The 15,902-nt window shown below is 42.5% G+C and overlaps 1 protein-coding gene across 1 annotated transcript; it reads left to right on the plus strand.

The window, feature by feature from the left end:
* The first annotated feature begins 4,187 nt into the window (after positions 1-4,187).
* LOC146702487 (ectonucleotide pyrophosphatase/phosphodiesterase family member 7-like) lies at positions 4,188-12,770 on the plus strand. Its single transcript, XM_085467292.1, has 7 exons — positions 4,188-4,383; positions 5,681-5,826; positions 5,944-6,576; positions 6,884-7,118; positions 7,646-7,737; positions 12,017-12,024; positions 12,680-12,770. Exons 1-7 carry the CDS (start codon positions 4,188-4,190, stop codon positions 12,768-12,770), a joined length of 1,401 nt encoding a protein of 466 aa, XP_085323418.1.
* The last annotated feature ends 3,132 nt before the right edge of the window (positions 12,771-15,902 follow it).

Raw genomic sequence — 15,902 nt, forward strand, 5'->3', positions numbered from 1 at the left:
CCTCAGTATCATCATGTAACGAGCTGGGTCTTAATTGCAAGTCATTAAACTTCTCATGGCTTCCAAAGCAGGAGAAATGCTGGCAGCATGCTGTCGTTTTCTAATAAAAGTGTTGGGAGCTCTGAAATGTGTGGAGAACATCTCAACACACACTCAACCTGTAAACATGCAAATGCACACACACCTGCTGCTAATGCAGCCAGGGTTTGACTGGTACCATTCATATGCAGCAGGGGGCACCAGAGGGCTGGGAAAGGTTGGAGGAGCAAAGCATTGATGTTGGAGCAGCAGGCTGGTGATTCTCCAGAGGTTTTTACCAGCCGGGGATTACCAGAGGTAACGTTATGCAATATATTCAGTTTTATCATTCATATCCTGTCATGGCTCGCTGCGTGGCAGGCAGGATGAGGACCCAATCGCAAAAACTCACGGACTCAAGGGATGAACTCAAAAGGCAGGGAAATCCACGCAGCATGAGGGAGAACGCGACACAGAACTGAGGGAGACGCAGACATAAATACACCAAGGGTTAACAAGCGGAGTGGGAGCACATGGGGAACACAGGTGACACTGATAATAATCACGAGACATGGCAGGAGTGAACACAACACTGACGGGAGAGGTTCAGACAGGAGGAGAGAGAGCACAAGTAGAACACCAACATAATGGGCAGGGGAGACACGGAATAAACACCAAAGGGGACGAGGGCTCATGAATACACAGAGGGGCACACAGGGGGTGAGAGTCACAAAGGGAAAGCACTCAGGGAACAACACAACAGGGCAACTCAGGAAACATGGCCTAAACAGGGAACTGAATACAAAGACACATGAGAACTAAGAATACTGGGCCAACATGGCCCAGGATCATGACATATCCAATGTTAACTGTAGCTGGACCTCCTCAAAGCATCGACCAGGGTGGCACATACTGCCCTATGCCACCACCGTAGATCCGCCCCTGCTGGTCTCTACCATTAATACCAGTAAGATTTAAATCCAGTGATGAAAATATGACCAAGCATTTGCAGCGCTTGGCGTCACTGTGACTATGGTGGGAGACTACTGAGTAGTTAATGTTGCTGATCGATTTAAATCTAATTTTATTTTTCAGAATCAAAATCGGTTCAAGTCGGTCAAAAGATGTTTATAGTTTAAATGAGTTTTTTTTTTTTTATTTCAGGCAAATTGATTTACTTTAAGTGTTGTAGTAGTTTAGAGAGTTGCAGTACTACTATAAGCACATGAAATATTTTCTGTTACAGACTAAAATAAAAATGTTAATAAAGTTATTCTTTGTTTTAATTGAATCTATATTTCTTTCGTTTTTCTTTTGTTTTCGTTAATGTTAATATGGATGCAATGTTATGCAGAGATGTACTTATAATAACAAATTTATAGACATATGATACTATAGTCACGGGGGAGAGTGGTGGTGGGGGCATGGTGGGGTTTTGGGCTTCACCTGTACACAGTGTTTGTTAGGAGGACACAGACTGTGGGTGACAGAGGTCTGCCCCTGCCACAGAGCACAGGTGCCACCTGCTGGTCCTGCTGGGAGGTTGTGTGGGCTGAGTGGTTGGCCTATAGAGATCGACAGACCACGTGACTTTCGCGCATTGCATTGTAGCTACGAGTGGCAGCAGAATCAAAACACTGCATCAAGTGCTAGCATTTCCAGCACCAGTTATCATTAATTCTACAGTTTTAAGATAAGATAAGATAAGATAAGATAAGATAAGATAAGATAAGATAAGATAAGATAAGATAACCTTTATTAGTCCCACACGTGGGAAATTTGTTTTGTCACAGCAGGAAGTGGACAATGCAAAAGTTATGAGGCAAAAATTAGAATACAATAAGAATAAATACAGTACACAACTGTACAGAATAGAATAAAATACTATATACAGTAGAATAAAATAAAATAAATATACAATAAGATAAAAATAGAATACAAATACAAATACTATATACAACTGAGTAAAAATACAACGATGACAGAAAGGATTATTGCACTTAGTATTATTGCATATGTATGGATGTGTGTGCTTGATCAGTTAAAGTCTTTATTATGGAGTCTGACAGCAGTGGGGAGGAAAGACCTGCGAAATCTCTCCGTCCCACACCGTGGGTGCCGCAGTCTCCCACTGAAGGAGCTGCTCAGTGCTGTCACAGTCTGCTGCATGGGGTGGGAGATGTTGTCCATCAGGGATGACAGCTTAGCCGCCGTTCTCCTGTCACTCACCACCTCCACTGGGTCCAGAGGGCATCCTAGAACAGAGCTGGCCCTTCGGATCACCCTGTTCAGTCTCTTCCTGTCCCCAGCAGAGATGCTGCCACCCCAGCAGACCACACCATAAAAGATAGCAGAAGCCACAACAGAGTCATAGAAGGTCTTCAGGAGTGGGCCCTCCACTCCAAACGACCTGAGTCTCCGCAGCAGGTACAGCCTGCTCTGCCCTTTCCTGTAGAGGGCGTCTGAGTTATGAGTCCAGTCCAGTCTATTGTTCAGATGAACACCATACCTTAATCCATACCTGCAATTTTTTTTGCCCCAAAAAGAGTTATGTACGAAACGACGGAGAGCACGGCAGCTCCGTACAAAGACATACGTGACGAAAAGGCAAAAAACGGAGGAGGAAAAAATCAAAGGAGTGAAAGGGTCAGACCCACACGAGCATACAGAGGGGAGTAAGGACGTTAGCGTGCTGCCCAACTTTCATCATGCACATATTTATTATTATATGATCCTAAGTTTTAGTGCATACACTCACAAAATGTTTAGTAACTTCAGACCCCTGCAACAAGCCCAGGTCCAGTTTACTTTTTCACTCGATATATGATCCATTGTTGATCTGCACACAGCTGTTGCCACGAACGTCGCACTCGCTTATGTCACTGTCATGAGACATTCTCGCAAAAAAAAAATCATGGTTTTAGTAACGCAGTAACGCAGCGTTCCTACAGGAAAGTAACGGTAATCTAATTACCCTTTTTGCAATAGTAATCCCTCACTTTACTCATTACTTGAAAAAAGTAATCGGATTACAGTAACATGTTACAAGTAACACGTTACTGCCCATCTCTGCCCAGGTTGATAGAGGGGCCCAGTCTGGATCACATTCCTGCATTTTGTAGGCTGGTTTTCCTACAAAACACAACAAACATTAGCCTGCAAAGCCACAGTGAACAAAGCAGCAAAGCAACGAATTCACTTCAAATCAATATAAGACTTATTTGTAACCTTCATCAACAATTATGATAAATTACATAATAACTACAACAGAAGACTGACCTTTGTGGAAATGCTTGGAGCAGACTAACCTGTGAGCTGGAGTGTTTTGGGACGTCTTCGAATGGCTGCAACCCAGGCCATCCGTGGCTCTGTTACTTCGGAAACATGACTTGAACAATTTCTCTTCCACGACGGAATCTGATAAATACCGATCTCTTTACCCGTCGGCTTCCCGTGGCTGTGATGCGACCGGCTATTGCAGTTAATAATACAACAGCTTCTTGCCTTTCTTTGTGTTTCTTTTTATCGCTGTGTGACTGTTTTCATGTGAAAGCCTGCGTGCGCTAGTACCGCTTGCCACTCGTACCTACAATCCTTTGTGGTTATACCCCGGAAATGACGTTACATTTTCAATCTCTATTATGGGATGTTGTAGTGCTCATGAACATGAACTTTCTTCTTTGTTATGATGTGATATAATAATGAGGCAATTTAGCTGAGACCAATTAAGTTAATAAAATACAATTGAACATAATTCACATCAAAAATACAACCTTGGTGTGCATTTTGAAAGATACAAATCTCTCTTTGCTGTCTTCTCTTTGACCTCATCTCCCAACAATTCATGATATCTGAGGGGTTCTTCCTTCCCAGATAAAGTAATTGAAAGGCAATAACAGTGGATTAACCTGTAACTCATGATCAAATGATATGAGTTTAGATTTCAGTTTTTTATGGGTTGATAAGAGAGAGCATCTTGTCAGATCAGATTACATGTGATACTTATGTAACAGCAGTAACATAGGCGTCAACACTGGAAACAGCAATACTGTGAGTAGAGAAGCAGGTATGCTGACACAGCTCAGTGTAGCCTGAGATCCTTTGTGATGCTGCTGTGTTGCCTGACTGCCTTCTGCCTCGTAGGCAGCCTTTCCTGTGCTGCTGTCCCAATGCGGGACACTAGGAGAGCTCAGCCCACCAGGAACAAGCTGCTGCTCATCTCCTTTGATGGTTTCCGCTGGAACTATGACCAAGATGTGGACACCCCTAACCTGGATAAGATGGCTAAGGATGGGGTGAAGGCACAATACGTCACACCGCCCTTCATCACCATTACCAACCCCACGCACTTCACTTTGCTCACAGGTATTTAAAAAGTCTTAACGTCTGGATAATATTATATTCTAGAGAGCTTAGATAAGTTGTTGCACCTTACTGGTACAAAAACAGAATTGTCCATGAACGGGTATAAACCAGTCCTCGTTTAGACCAACATTAAGCTGCAGCTGTCTGATGAAGCGCGCTGAGATCCAGCGTGGAGGCGACTCTTGATGTGATTTGAAACTATAAATAAATTGAATTGAAAAAGAGAACGATATTAGAGAGATATTAGTTATTCACTTAGGGCTGCATGGTGGTTAACACTGTTCATGTGGGTTCTCTCGCTGGCTTCCTCCCAAAGTCCAAAGACATGCAGTTAGTGAGGTTAGGTTAATTGGGAACCCTAAATTGCCCATAGATGTGAATGGTTGTCTGTCTCTATGTGTTAGCCCTGCCACAGGCTGGTGACCTGCCCAGGGTGTACACCGCCTCTCGCCCTAAGACAGCTGGGATAAAGAAGAAGAGCTAGAAGGCTGTGTGCAGCTTTATCAATAAAAAATAATAAGATATGCCTGACTGCAAAGATCACTGTGAATTCATTGGATTTATACAGACATCACTGATGTCTGATTAAGAATTAATCTAATAAATATTAGTTATATCGCAGTATTATTAAAGCAATGTTGTTTCACTATAAACTATCCCTACTTGTTTCATCTAGTGCATTAATAACATTCACACCATTGGTTTGAAGTGTACTTTATACTTTCTCCTGGATACTGAGGAGTAAAAGTTGTGCACATGTTTCCTTTCATAATTTGTGCTTCATTTTTGTAAATACGACTGTGGTTGTTGTTCAGATGTTACTAAAGTCTCTGTGTCTATTGAGCAGTGGCTGGACCACGGGTACACAACAAACCTGCTAGTACAAAGAGATGTAGATTTAGCTCAGGTCTGACCAACTGTCCACTGTAGTGGATGTGATGGTAGATGCACCTTTATTTCCAACGAGCTTCTTCAGCTGAGCCACAGTCATCCCTGCTCACAGTGGCAGACTGACTTATAGAAACAGAATTCAAACAAACACAAATAGAAAGAGTCTTTTAAAAAGATGAAGCCAACGTGATCTACATCTGCTGCAAGACCATCCTTTCAGAAGTGTTTGTACATAAATCTGAGAACAAACACAAAGGATCATATTTTGATGTTAGTGGTTGATGCGTCTTATAATCTGGTGTGCCTTATGGTCCGAAAAATATGGTATATTACCGAAGGACTTTTAACATTTACCCTTACGTTCTCTTAACGCTCCTCATTAGTGTTTCTTTCTTCTGTCTGTCAGGACGCTATGTTGAGAATCACGGAGTAATCCATAACATGTGGTTCAACACTACTACTCAGGAGAAGAAGGGGTACTACATGACTCAGTTTGTTGATTCATACTGGGACAACGGCAGCTTACCCATCTGGATAACAGCACAGAGACAGGTTCTTTAGATTTGTCTGTACCGTACCTCAATGATTTAAAGTTCCTGTGTCATGAAGCTGTTTCCCTTGTTTTAATGTAGTTTAATGTCCTTCCTCATCTCCTACATCTCCTTCCAGGGTCTCAAAGCAGGATCTCTACATTTCCCTGGCACAGCAGCCACCTACAAAGGGGAGACTGTCAGGGTGAGGGAAGTGGAACCACGTTTATATGATTATTCTAATGAAACAGAGTGGAGGCTGAACATCGACAAAGTGATTGGAGAGTGGTTCCACCAACAGGACCTGGACTTTGTCTCTTTGTATTTTGGAGAACCAGATGGGACTGGGCACCGATATGGACCAGATTCCCCAGAACGCCGGGAAATGGTTCAACAAGTGGATCGTACTGTGGGCTACATCAGGGATAAAATCCAAAATCATGGCCTTACTGACCGACTCAACGTTATTATCACTGCTGACCATGGGATGACTACTGTTCTACGGGGTGCACAGGTTGAAGAGATCATCCTCTATAAGATTCCTGGTTTCAACTTCAGTGATATCCAGTTCCATCTGGTGGACTATGGACCTGTTGGGATGCTGCTTCCTAAGGATGGGATGCTTGAGAAGGTCTACAGTGCCCTCAAAGGAAGTCACCCACATCTTCATGTGTATAAAAAGGAAGAGATGCCAGCGTGGCTGCACTATAGTAAACATGCTCGACTCCTTCCCATCATCCTTTTTGCTGATCCAGGATACGTAATCAATGGGGTGAGAGAATGCATGCCCATCTACTTTCTGAAAATGTGACTCTTTAGCATGTGGCTACAACCCAACACTGTCCCTAGTCAGATCACCCAAGACTTAGTGGATAATAAGAGGTAAACTCCTGCCATGCTCTTAGTATCTCTGAAACCTTGAGGATAACATCAACTACCCTTTTGCACAGCATGATGTGGTCCTACTGAGTAAAACTTCAAATCATAACTCAGGGAAACAAAAATGATCAAATGTATAGTTACATATACTTACTCTTTTCCACAACTCATGGTTTTCTCTGTTTTCTCTCAACTTCTAGTTCTTCCCTGTGCAGTTCAACAAAGGAGAGCATGGCTTTGACAATCAAGTGATGGACATGAAGCCTTTCTTCAGGGCAGTTGGGCCTGATTTCCAGAAGGATTTAGTGGTTGGGCCCTTTGAGACTGTTAATGTGTACCCACTCATGTGCCATTTACTAGGAATAAACCCAGAGATCAATGATGGACACCTCGACAATACCAAGCAAATGCTGCTCCCCAAGAAAAACACAGAAGGTAACAACAGCACTGGCAAATTTTGTGCTATAGAGATAAAAGATAAAGCCCCATTTTTAAATGGTAACTGGACTGACTTACACAGCATCAAACTACTGGGACCAATCCCGATCCCTAGCTATGACTGCTTGTTGGTGTAGGTGATTTTAGGTGTAGAGTATTTCTTTTATTTGTACAAACTAAACACATAAGTAGCACCTCGGATACATAAACACCATTTTTGGTGCTAAAAAATATCTTTTTTCTCAGTCTTGCTTTTTGCACAGATTTTATTTGTATGGAATGTTGTGGAAGTTTTCCATTAAATAAAGCCTGCATACATACGGTGAGCGGCAGCTAACATTCTTTAATCAAAACAAAGAACAGAAAACCAAGCTTGGTGGAGAGCCTGCATGACCGCGGGGCAGACGGTCAGCAGAGTCTCCCTGAGCCTAGCGTGGCTCTCAGTTAAAAACCTTCTTCAGGAACAAAAGGCAGTGCACCGCTGTTTCACACCTTAAGGTTCACACTCCCTTGCTACCTCCCAGAGTCCTCGAAGAGACAAAAGATTGTTCCTGTGGAGTTCTGCTTCCCCCCAACTTCCTTACCAGACTCCCACCATCTGTGTAACTGCATGAGTGTGAGACATGCTAAAATCCAGTGGCACCAAGGCATTATACAATAACATAATATGAATAATACATAAATATAAGAAATTCTTATACAAGCTGTAACCCATATCAACTACTGCCTGTCACATGACCCACATCAGCTGATTTGAGGTCCCTCTTCTGATTGGCTCCTTTCACGTCGCAGCAACTCTGAAAACCGGCTGTGGAGGGATACTTCCGGGTTCGACTCCTGCTGTGGCTGTGAGCTTATGGCATTTAGAGCGGTATTGGAAAACAAAGCGTTTTCTCTCCTCAATTCATCTTTAAACTTTAAACTCAGCGGTCAGGTTTTTTTTCCCCTTTGAATTGATCTTCTTCATATTGAAGTGGCGAGCCGGTAGGACCATTCTTTGTTTTCCCCTCTTTTCCCCCACTTAGCCGTCTTTGGATTACGGACATATTTCCCATTGTATGAAGCTGGACCCTAAGGAGGAATACCTTAAAAGTGAACTTTAAAAAGAAAAGGACCAAAAAAAAGGACTCTTAGCAAAAGGACTCTTGCACAGAAAAATCACAGCATTGATTTATTATTTAATTGTGGACATTTACGTTGTGTGTTGTGTTAATTATTTTGTTCCATTTCCCCTTTCCCCTATTTATTCAATATATTTTTGGTACAAGACATTGCAGTTTTTGGTCTCATCATTCACACCATCTAGGCTCCATAAAGAACTATTTCTTCTGCGCGTCAGTCAGTAAATTCATCCATTGACATAAACTAGTCCTTTAATAACTTAGCGTTACACCAAATCACAACAACAGTTGTTTTATTAATGTAATTTAAGGACTCTACAACAATACACAAAAAAATCAAAACATAGAAAACCACAGCAATCATATGACCCTTCTACCCACATATCAAGCAGGTCTGGCCCGGATCTGGTATCAAGCCGGCACTGCTGGCTGACTTCTGGCATGATAAGCCGTATGTCATCCAGATGTGGGCCAGCCCTGGCGTAGATGGCACTGTTTATGTGATGGCATGCCACATCTGGCTCGATTGTGGTTTGGTGCATGTGGCCCAGGCTCATACAAAACAGGTCTTCCCTGAGTCCGGCATCAAGCTGGTACTTCTGACTGACTGGTGTCATGGCAGAGTGTATGTCAACCAGATGTGGGCCAGGTCTGGCAATGATGGCACTGTTTATGTTCCTATTTTCCCATTTTAGTTAGAAGACCCAAATGCCATGTTGCAATACTATACTGCTATGGTAGCCAGCGTTTCAAATGCAGGTTTGACAGGTTCATGAGTGTACACTTTATCCAAAACCTAGTGAGGGTTTACTCATGTTTGCCAGTGGGTGGCTGTAGCTCAGGAGGTAGAGCAGGTCACCGACTGATTGGAAGGTTAGTGGTTTGATCCCTGGCTCCTCCAGTCTGCATGTCAATAGTGTGAATGTAGTTAGGAAGCACCCAGTTTAGAGAAAATGGGTCAATGTGTAATGAGTACTTTGAGTAATCTGGGAGAGTAGAAAAGTGCTATATAAGAATCAGTCCATTCACTGAACAGAGTTTAGTCATGTTGCTTTTGCACTATTATGTTCCAGCACATGTTGTTATTACATGGCTTGATTAAGCTACACATTAGGCTGACATCTGGGGCCAGAGCTGAAACTGTTCTGGGCCAGCAGTGTGTCTGCAACTGGCTCATGGCTGCACACAACTTACACATGGCCCACATACAGCAAAGAATGACAGCCCTTTGGTGGCCCAGATCGGGTTTGCCAGAGGTAATCCGCACATGGGCCAACACAGGACCACCAGTGTGTCTGCAACTGGCCTTGTGCTGGCCCATGTGTGGGCCACATCTGGCAAACCTGATCTGGGCCACCAAAGGGCCATCATTCTTTGCGGTATGTGGGCCATGTGTAAGTACATTGTGTGGGCCATACCAATTTTGCTATGTGGGTATGAGCAAGTGCTTTGGCGACAGTGGGAAGGAAAAACTTTTAACAGGAAGAAACCTCCAGCAGAACCAGGCTCAGGGACAGGCGGGGCTATCTGCTGTGACCCGTTAAGGTTAGGTGAGGAAGACAGGACAAAGACACACTGTGGAAGAGAATCACTAATAATTTAGTGCAGTCAGGTGTATAAACACATAGTGATTGAGAAAGGTGACTGAAGAAGAAACACCCAGTGCATCATGGGAATCCCCAGCAGTCTACACCTATTGCAGCATAGCTAAGGGAGGATTCAGGGTCACCTGGTCCAGCCCTAACTATATGCTTTAGCAAAAAGGAAAGTTTGAAGTCTAATCTTGAAAGTAGAGATAGTGTCTGTCTCCTGAATCCAAACTGGAAGCTGGTTCCACAGAAGAGGGGCCTGAAAACTGAAGGCTCTGCCTCCCATTCTACTTTTAAATACTCTAGGAACAACAAGTAGGCCTGCAGAGCGAGAGCGAAGTGCTCTAATAGGGTGATATGGTACTACAAGGTCATTAAGATAAGATGGGGCCTGATTATTTAAGACCTTGTATGTGAGGAGCAGGATTTTGAGTTCTGGATTTAACAGGAAGCCAAAACAGGAGAAATCTGCTCTCTCTTTCTAGTCCCTGTCAGGACTCTTGCTGCAGCATTTTGGATTAACTGAAGTCTTTTCAGGGAGTTCTTAGGACTTCCTGATAATAATGAATTACAGTCGTCCAGCCTGGAACTAATAAATGCATGAACTAGTTCTTCAGCGTCACTCTGAGACAGGATATTTCTAACTTTAGAGATGTTGCACAAATGGAAGAAAGCAGTCTTACATATTTGTTTAATATGTGCGTTGAAGGACATGTCCTGGTCAAAAATGACTCCAAGGTTCCTCACAGCGTTACTGGAGGCCAAGGTAATGCCATCCAGAGTAAGAATCTGCTTAGATACCATATTTCTAAGATTTTCAGGGCCGAGTACAATAACCTCAGTTTGATCTGAATTAAGAAGCAGAAAGTTAGCGGCCATCCAGGTCTTTATGTCTTTAAGACATTCCTGCAGTTTAACTCATTGGTGCGTGTTATCTGGCTTCATGGGCAGATAGAGCTGGGTGTCATCTGCATAGCAGTGTAAATGTATGCTATGTCTTCTAATGATGCTGCCTAAGGGAAGCATGTATAATGTAAACAGAATTGGTCCTAGCACTGAACCCTGTGGAACTCCATAACTAACCTCAGTGTGTGAAGAGGACTCTCCATTTACATGCTAACATAACTGAGTGCAACTGACTAATACACAGAGCAGTGAAAAGTATTTTCTCTTCCAAATTTCTTATTTTTTTAAATAAAAAGAACCAGAGTAAATACAAATGCAATTTTTACAGTTTTAAATGATAATTTATTCTCCATGAATCACTACCGTACTGTGGTAAATGGGCTTGCGCTCCTGTAGGCTCACCAAATGCACGAGGCCCCGTAGGGAGCAGCTACAGAGAAGAGAAAGTGTACTTTATTGGTCCCCGTGGGGAAAATCCCTCTCTGCATTTAACCCATTCACTCAGTGAAGCAGTGGGCAGCCATTGGGCGCCCGGGGAGCAGTGTGTAGGGACGGTACCTTGCTCAGGGGTACCTCAGGGTAGCTGTTCAGGGGAATCGAACCCCCGACCTTCCGATCATGGGGCCGCCACTCTACCTACTGAGCTATCCCCTACAATGTGTGTTGGACAGCAGTCATGGGCAGAGGCCCTGGCAGCTATGGAGGTAGTCTACTGGGACATGGAACATCACCTCTCTGGTGCAGAAAGAGCCTAAGCTAGTGCGTGAGGTTGAGCGACACCAGCTAGTCGGGCTCACTTCAACGCACAGCTTGGGCTCTTCAACAGCATTCTGAGAAAGGCTAGGGTCATTGAGTCTGAATGGAACCAGATGGTGGAAACCTGAGGTGAAGGGATGATGATAACTTTAAATCATGTCATCAAAAGACAACTGACATTTTTGAGTTGAAATGACAGAAAACACACTGCAGCTTGTTCTTAGTTGAGGTAGATGATGATATCTAAATCTACATAATAATTATCACTTTGTTATCACCTCACAGATGGAGTGTCACAGTGTAACACAGATGCAGTGCCATTCCCAGTCAGTAAATATAAATGTCATTACTGTTGTTACTACAGAATGGGGGGAGTTTTATATTCCCAAACAAATCCCTTAATCCTGCCTTCTCTGCTCAGATAAGAGCACCAACCTTTTCAGATATGTGTGAGTGTCTTTGTGTAGCTTTGTCTCTCTGTCTTTTGCGTCGTAACTATTCATGCTTTTCTGTCTGTCTGCAGATTATGAGGTAAATCGTCATCATCAGGCTTTCATTGGCTTATCAGCAGTGGCTGGGTTTCTGGTTCTGATTTTTATAGTGGGAACTTCTTATACTTGGTGTTTAAGGAGAAAAGCAAATAGGTAAAGTACTATAATCATGTAATCATGGATACATCTATCAGTGTGCTTGTTGTCAAATCAATACATAAATACAATTCACATATTAAGGTCAAAACTTTAAAGCAAAGGAAACCCAAGAATTCCCCTTTAAGCAAGCAATAGTAAGGTTGGGTTTGGGGAAACCTGCAGTCAGCTGAGACTGAAAACAAAGTCCAGATGAACAGAATCAACCTTCTGGGATTTACTTACCTGGATGACTGAGCGAGCATCAAGACACCTCTCCTTTTAGTTTCTCTCAGTACTCTTTCTGTAACATTTTGGGTCAAATAAAGGTTTTCAGAGAGTAAAGAAATGACAATACTCCAGCCTAAAAGAAAGACATACATAAGAGTCACCAAGGTAATTCTGAACTTGTGATTGGAATGTGGAGATATTCTGAAGCAATAAAACAGTGAACATAAATCCTGTTAAAGTGCAAATATTTCACTGTTAATTTTGTAACAAAGCTGATGCTGCATCCTGCTATCTGACACATTCTTTTTATTTTTGTCCTCTCTTCTCAGATCCAAACCAAAGCATGCTGCTCCTGCTGGTGGTGCTGCTGCTGCTGATGATGATGATGAAAAGGCTGACAAAATGCAAACTGTCTTTTAAAAATTTGTTTTACATAATAATCTAGTTTGAGAAATCCTCTATTGTTTAATACAAATGTGAAAGTACAGCACAGAAGCACTTCTTAATAAAAATAATAATAATTCATGAATCACAGCAGTTCGGTGATTTTGTTTGTTCTCCATTTTTCATTGTAACTCTGATCATTTGTGAACATACTTAAATATACTATGAAAATGTTTCCTTCCATCTGTCCACATTCTCCCACTTATCCAATTCAGAGTTGCAACCCCTACAACCCCAACCCCACTATACAGGGAGTGCAGAATTATTAGGCAAGTTGTATTTTTGAGGAATAATTTTATTATTGAACAACAACCATGTTCTCAATGAACCCAAAAAACTCATTAATATCAAAGCTGAATGTTTTTGGAAGTAGTTTTTAGTTTGTTTTTAGTTTTAGCTATTTTAGGGGGATATCTGTGTGTGCAGGTGACTATTACTGTGCATAATTATTAGGCAACTTAACAAAAAACAAATATATACCCATTTCAATTATTTATTTTTACCAGTGACACCAATATAACATCTCCACATTCACAAATATACATTTCTGACATTCAAAAACAAAACAAAAACAAATCAGCGACCAATATAGCCACCTTTCTTTGCAAGGACACTCAAAAGCCTGCCATCCATGGATTCTGTCAGTGTTTTGATCTGTTCACCATCAACATTGCGTGCAGCAGCAACCACAGCCTCCCAGACACTGTTCAGAGAGGTGTACTGTTTTCCCTCCTTGTAAATCTCACATTTGATGATGGACCACAGGTTCTCAATGGGGTTCAGATCAGGTGAACAAGGAGGCCATGTCATTAGTTTTTCTTCTTTTATACCCTTTCTTGCAGCCACGCTGTGGAGTACTTGGACGCGTGTGATGGAGCATTGTCCTGTGTGGAGCAGGGAAATTATTTTACTGCTATTGTTAAATAATAAATATAATCTGCAGCATGGATATTGCATTCAGGGGTTGAACAGTGTGTGTCTTTCAGAAAGGCTAAAAGTCACAGGCTGACAGGAAACAGGCTTGCAGAGAGTTTGCAGAAGTGAAAGTTATTTTGAGCAGCAGGCTAAGACGAGGCTTTAACAATGTAACAGATAGCTTTAAGATGGCCTTAAGATGTTTATGATGATGTTGACCTTGTATTTCAGGTGCAGTTATGACTATTTTATACACAATGCATATCTGTGCTTATTAAAGAGTTGGAGCTCGGTCAATTAATTGGGGGTTGGAAGCTTTGTTCGGCGCGATGTCCGGACAATCTATTGTGCAAGTGACTTGGAGCTATAGAAGGTTAAAACTGCGTACATGCTTACAAAACACTTATATCAGGTCATTTTATATTAAGGTTTTAGTAGAGGTTCTTGGTTAAAACATTTATTTAGTAGAAGACATACACATAGTCTCAGTGAGCCTCTGGTCTAGTGAAAGGTCAGAAGTGCAACAGGTGAATTGAGAAAGAGCATTTGAGGACGAGACACAGACAGTTAGTAGGTGAAGAGGTGACACAGAGAGCATGTGAGGTCGTGACACACACACATGAGTTAGATTTATTTAGAGGAGAGAGAGATTAGTCATGTCTGGATTGTAACGGTGAAAGTGTCTCGGTAAAAGAGGAACCGTCCTTGTCTTCTCGGCAAGAAAGAGGAACTGAAAGGTTGACCGGAGGAATCGGCCATGAAAATAGAAGATGATGTTCTGTGTTAAAAGTCATGGTTGTTTTGATATTGACGTATGTGTATATATCCTGTCTGTGACGCATGAAGGGGCGTCAGTAAATCAAGCCCTGATGGTATAAAATATCTGTTCATGCTTTGATTAAGTCGGAGATCACTTGCTGTCTGCGTACAGAGTGTTCTTCCCACACGTGTGTAGTCATTAAAATCATTGTTTGACCAAGATCTTCTGGACCTGCTTGTTTGTACTCTCCTTCCTCAATTTTGAACCTTAACACCTGCATGAAAATCATGTTTTTCTTGAAGGATGCAGACTTCTTCCTGTACCACTGCTTGAAGAAGGTGTCTTCCAGAAACTGGCAGTAGGACTGGGAGTTGAGCTTGACTCCATCCTCAACTCGAAAAGGCCCCACAAGCTCATCTTTGATGATACCAGCCCAAACCAGTACTCCACCTCCACCTTGCTGGCGTCTGAGTGGGACTGGAGCTCTCTGCCCTTTACCAATCCAGCCACGGGCCCATCCATCTGGCCCATCAAGACTCACTCTCATTTCATCAGTCCATAAAACCTTAGAAAAACCAGTCTTGAGATGTTTCTTGGCCCAGTCTTGACGTTTCAGCTTGTGTGTCTTGTTCAGTGGTGGTCGTCTTTCAGCCTTTCTTACCTTGGCCATGTCTCTGAGTATTGCACACCTTGTGCTTTTGGGCACTCCAGTGATGTTGCAGCTCTGAAATATGGCCAAACTGGTGGCAAGTGGCATCTTGGCAGCTGCACGCTTGACTTTTCTCAGTTCATGGGCAGTTATTTGGCGCCTTGGTTTTTCCACACGCTTCTTGCGACCCTGTTGACTATTTTGAATGAAACGCTTGATTGTTCGATGATCACGCTTCAGAAGCTTTGCAATTTTGAGACTGCTGCATCCCTCTGCAAGATATCTCACTATTTTTGACTTTTCTGAGCCTGTCAAGTCCTTCTTTTGACCCATTTTGCCAAAGGAAAGGACGTTGCCTAATAATTATGCACACCTGATATAGGGTGTTGATGTCATTAGACCACACCCCTTCTCATTACAGAGATGCACATCACCTAATATGCTTAATTGGTAGTAGGCTTTCGAGCCTATACAGCTTGGAGTAAGACAACATGCATGAAGAGGATGATGTGGACAAAATACTCATTTGCCTAATAATTCTGCACTCCCTGTATTAATGGCAGCAACATGACTCATAAAAAATAGTTTCCCACTGTGAGGCATCCCATCTTCTTTTAACAGCAGCCAGTAAACATCTGGGAACAGAGGAGAGCAGCTGCTGGGCTTTAGAGAGAGGACTGTTGTCCCTTTCTTCCCTGACAGCGGTTTCTCACTGCTTTGCCGTATTTTTCATTTCATGATGTATCAGATGTTTCGGGTTAGTCAAAGGTCTGGACTGCAGGCA

This window comes from Copadichromis virginalis, linkage group LG8 (assembly GCF_057382275.1).
Source record: "Copadichromis virginalis isolate Kocher_CV1m ecotype Utaka linkage group LG8, C_Virginalis_male_GT1.1, whole genome shotgun sequence".
NCBI classification, from domain to species: domain Eukaryota; kingdom Metazoa; phylum Chordata; class Actinopteri; order Cichliformes; family Cichlidae; genus Copadichromis; species Copadichromis virginalis.

Bases quoted from the DNA above. Each gene is read 5' to 3' on its own strand.
- LOC146702487 (XM_085467292.1), top strand. From the start codon at position 4,188: ATGCGGGACACTAGGAGAGCTCAGCCCACCAGGAACAAGCTGCTGCTC. The intron at 4,384-5,680 runs GTATTTAAAAAG...TCTGTCTGTCAG, and splicing joins GCACTTCACTTTGCTCACAG to GACGCTATGTTGAGAATCAC. The intron at 6,577-6,883 runs GTGAGAGAATGC...CTCAACTTCTAG, and splicing joins CAGGATACGTAATCAATGGG to TTCTTCCCTGTGCAGTTCAA.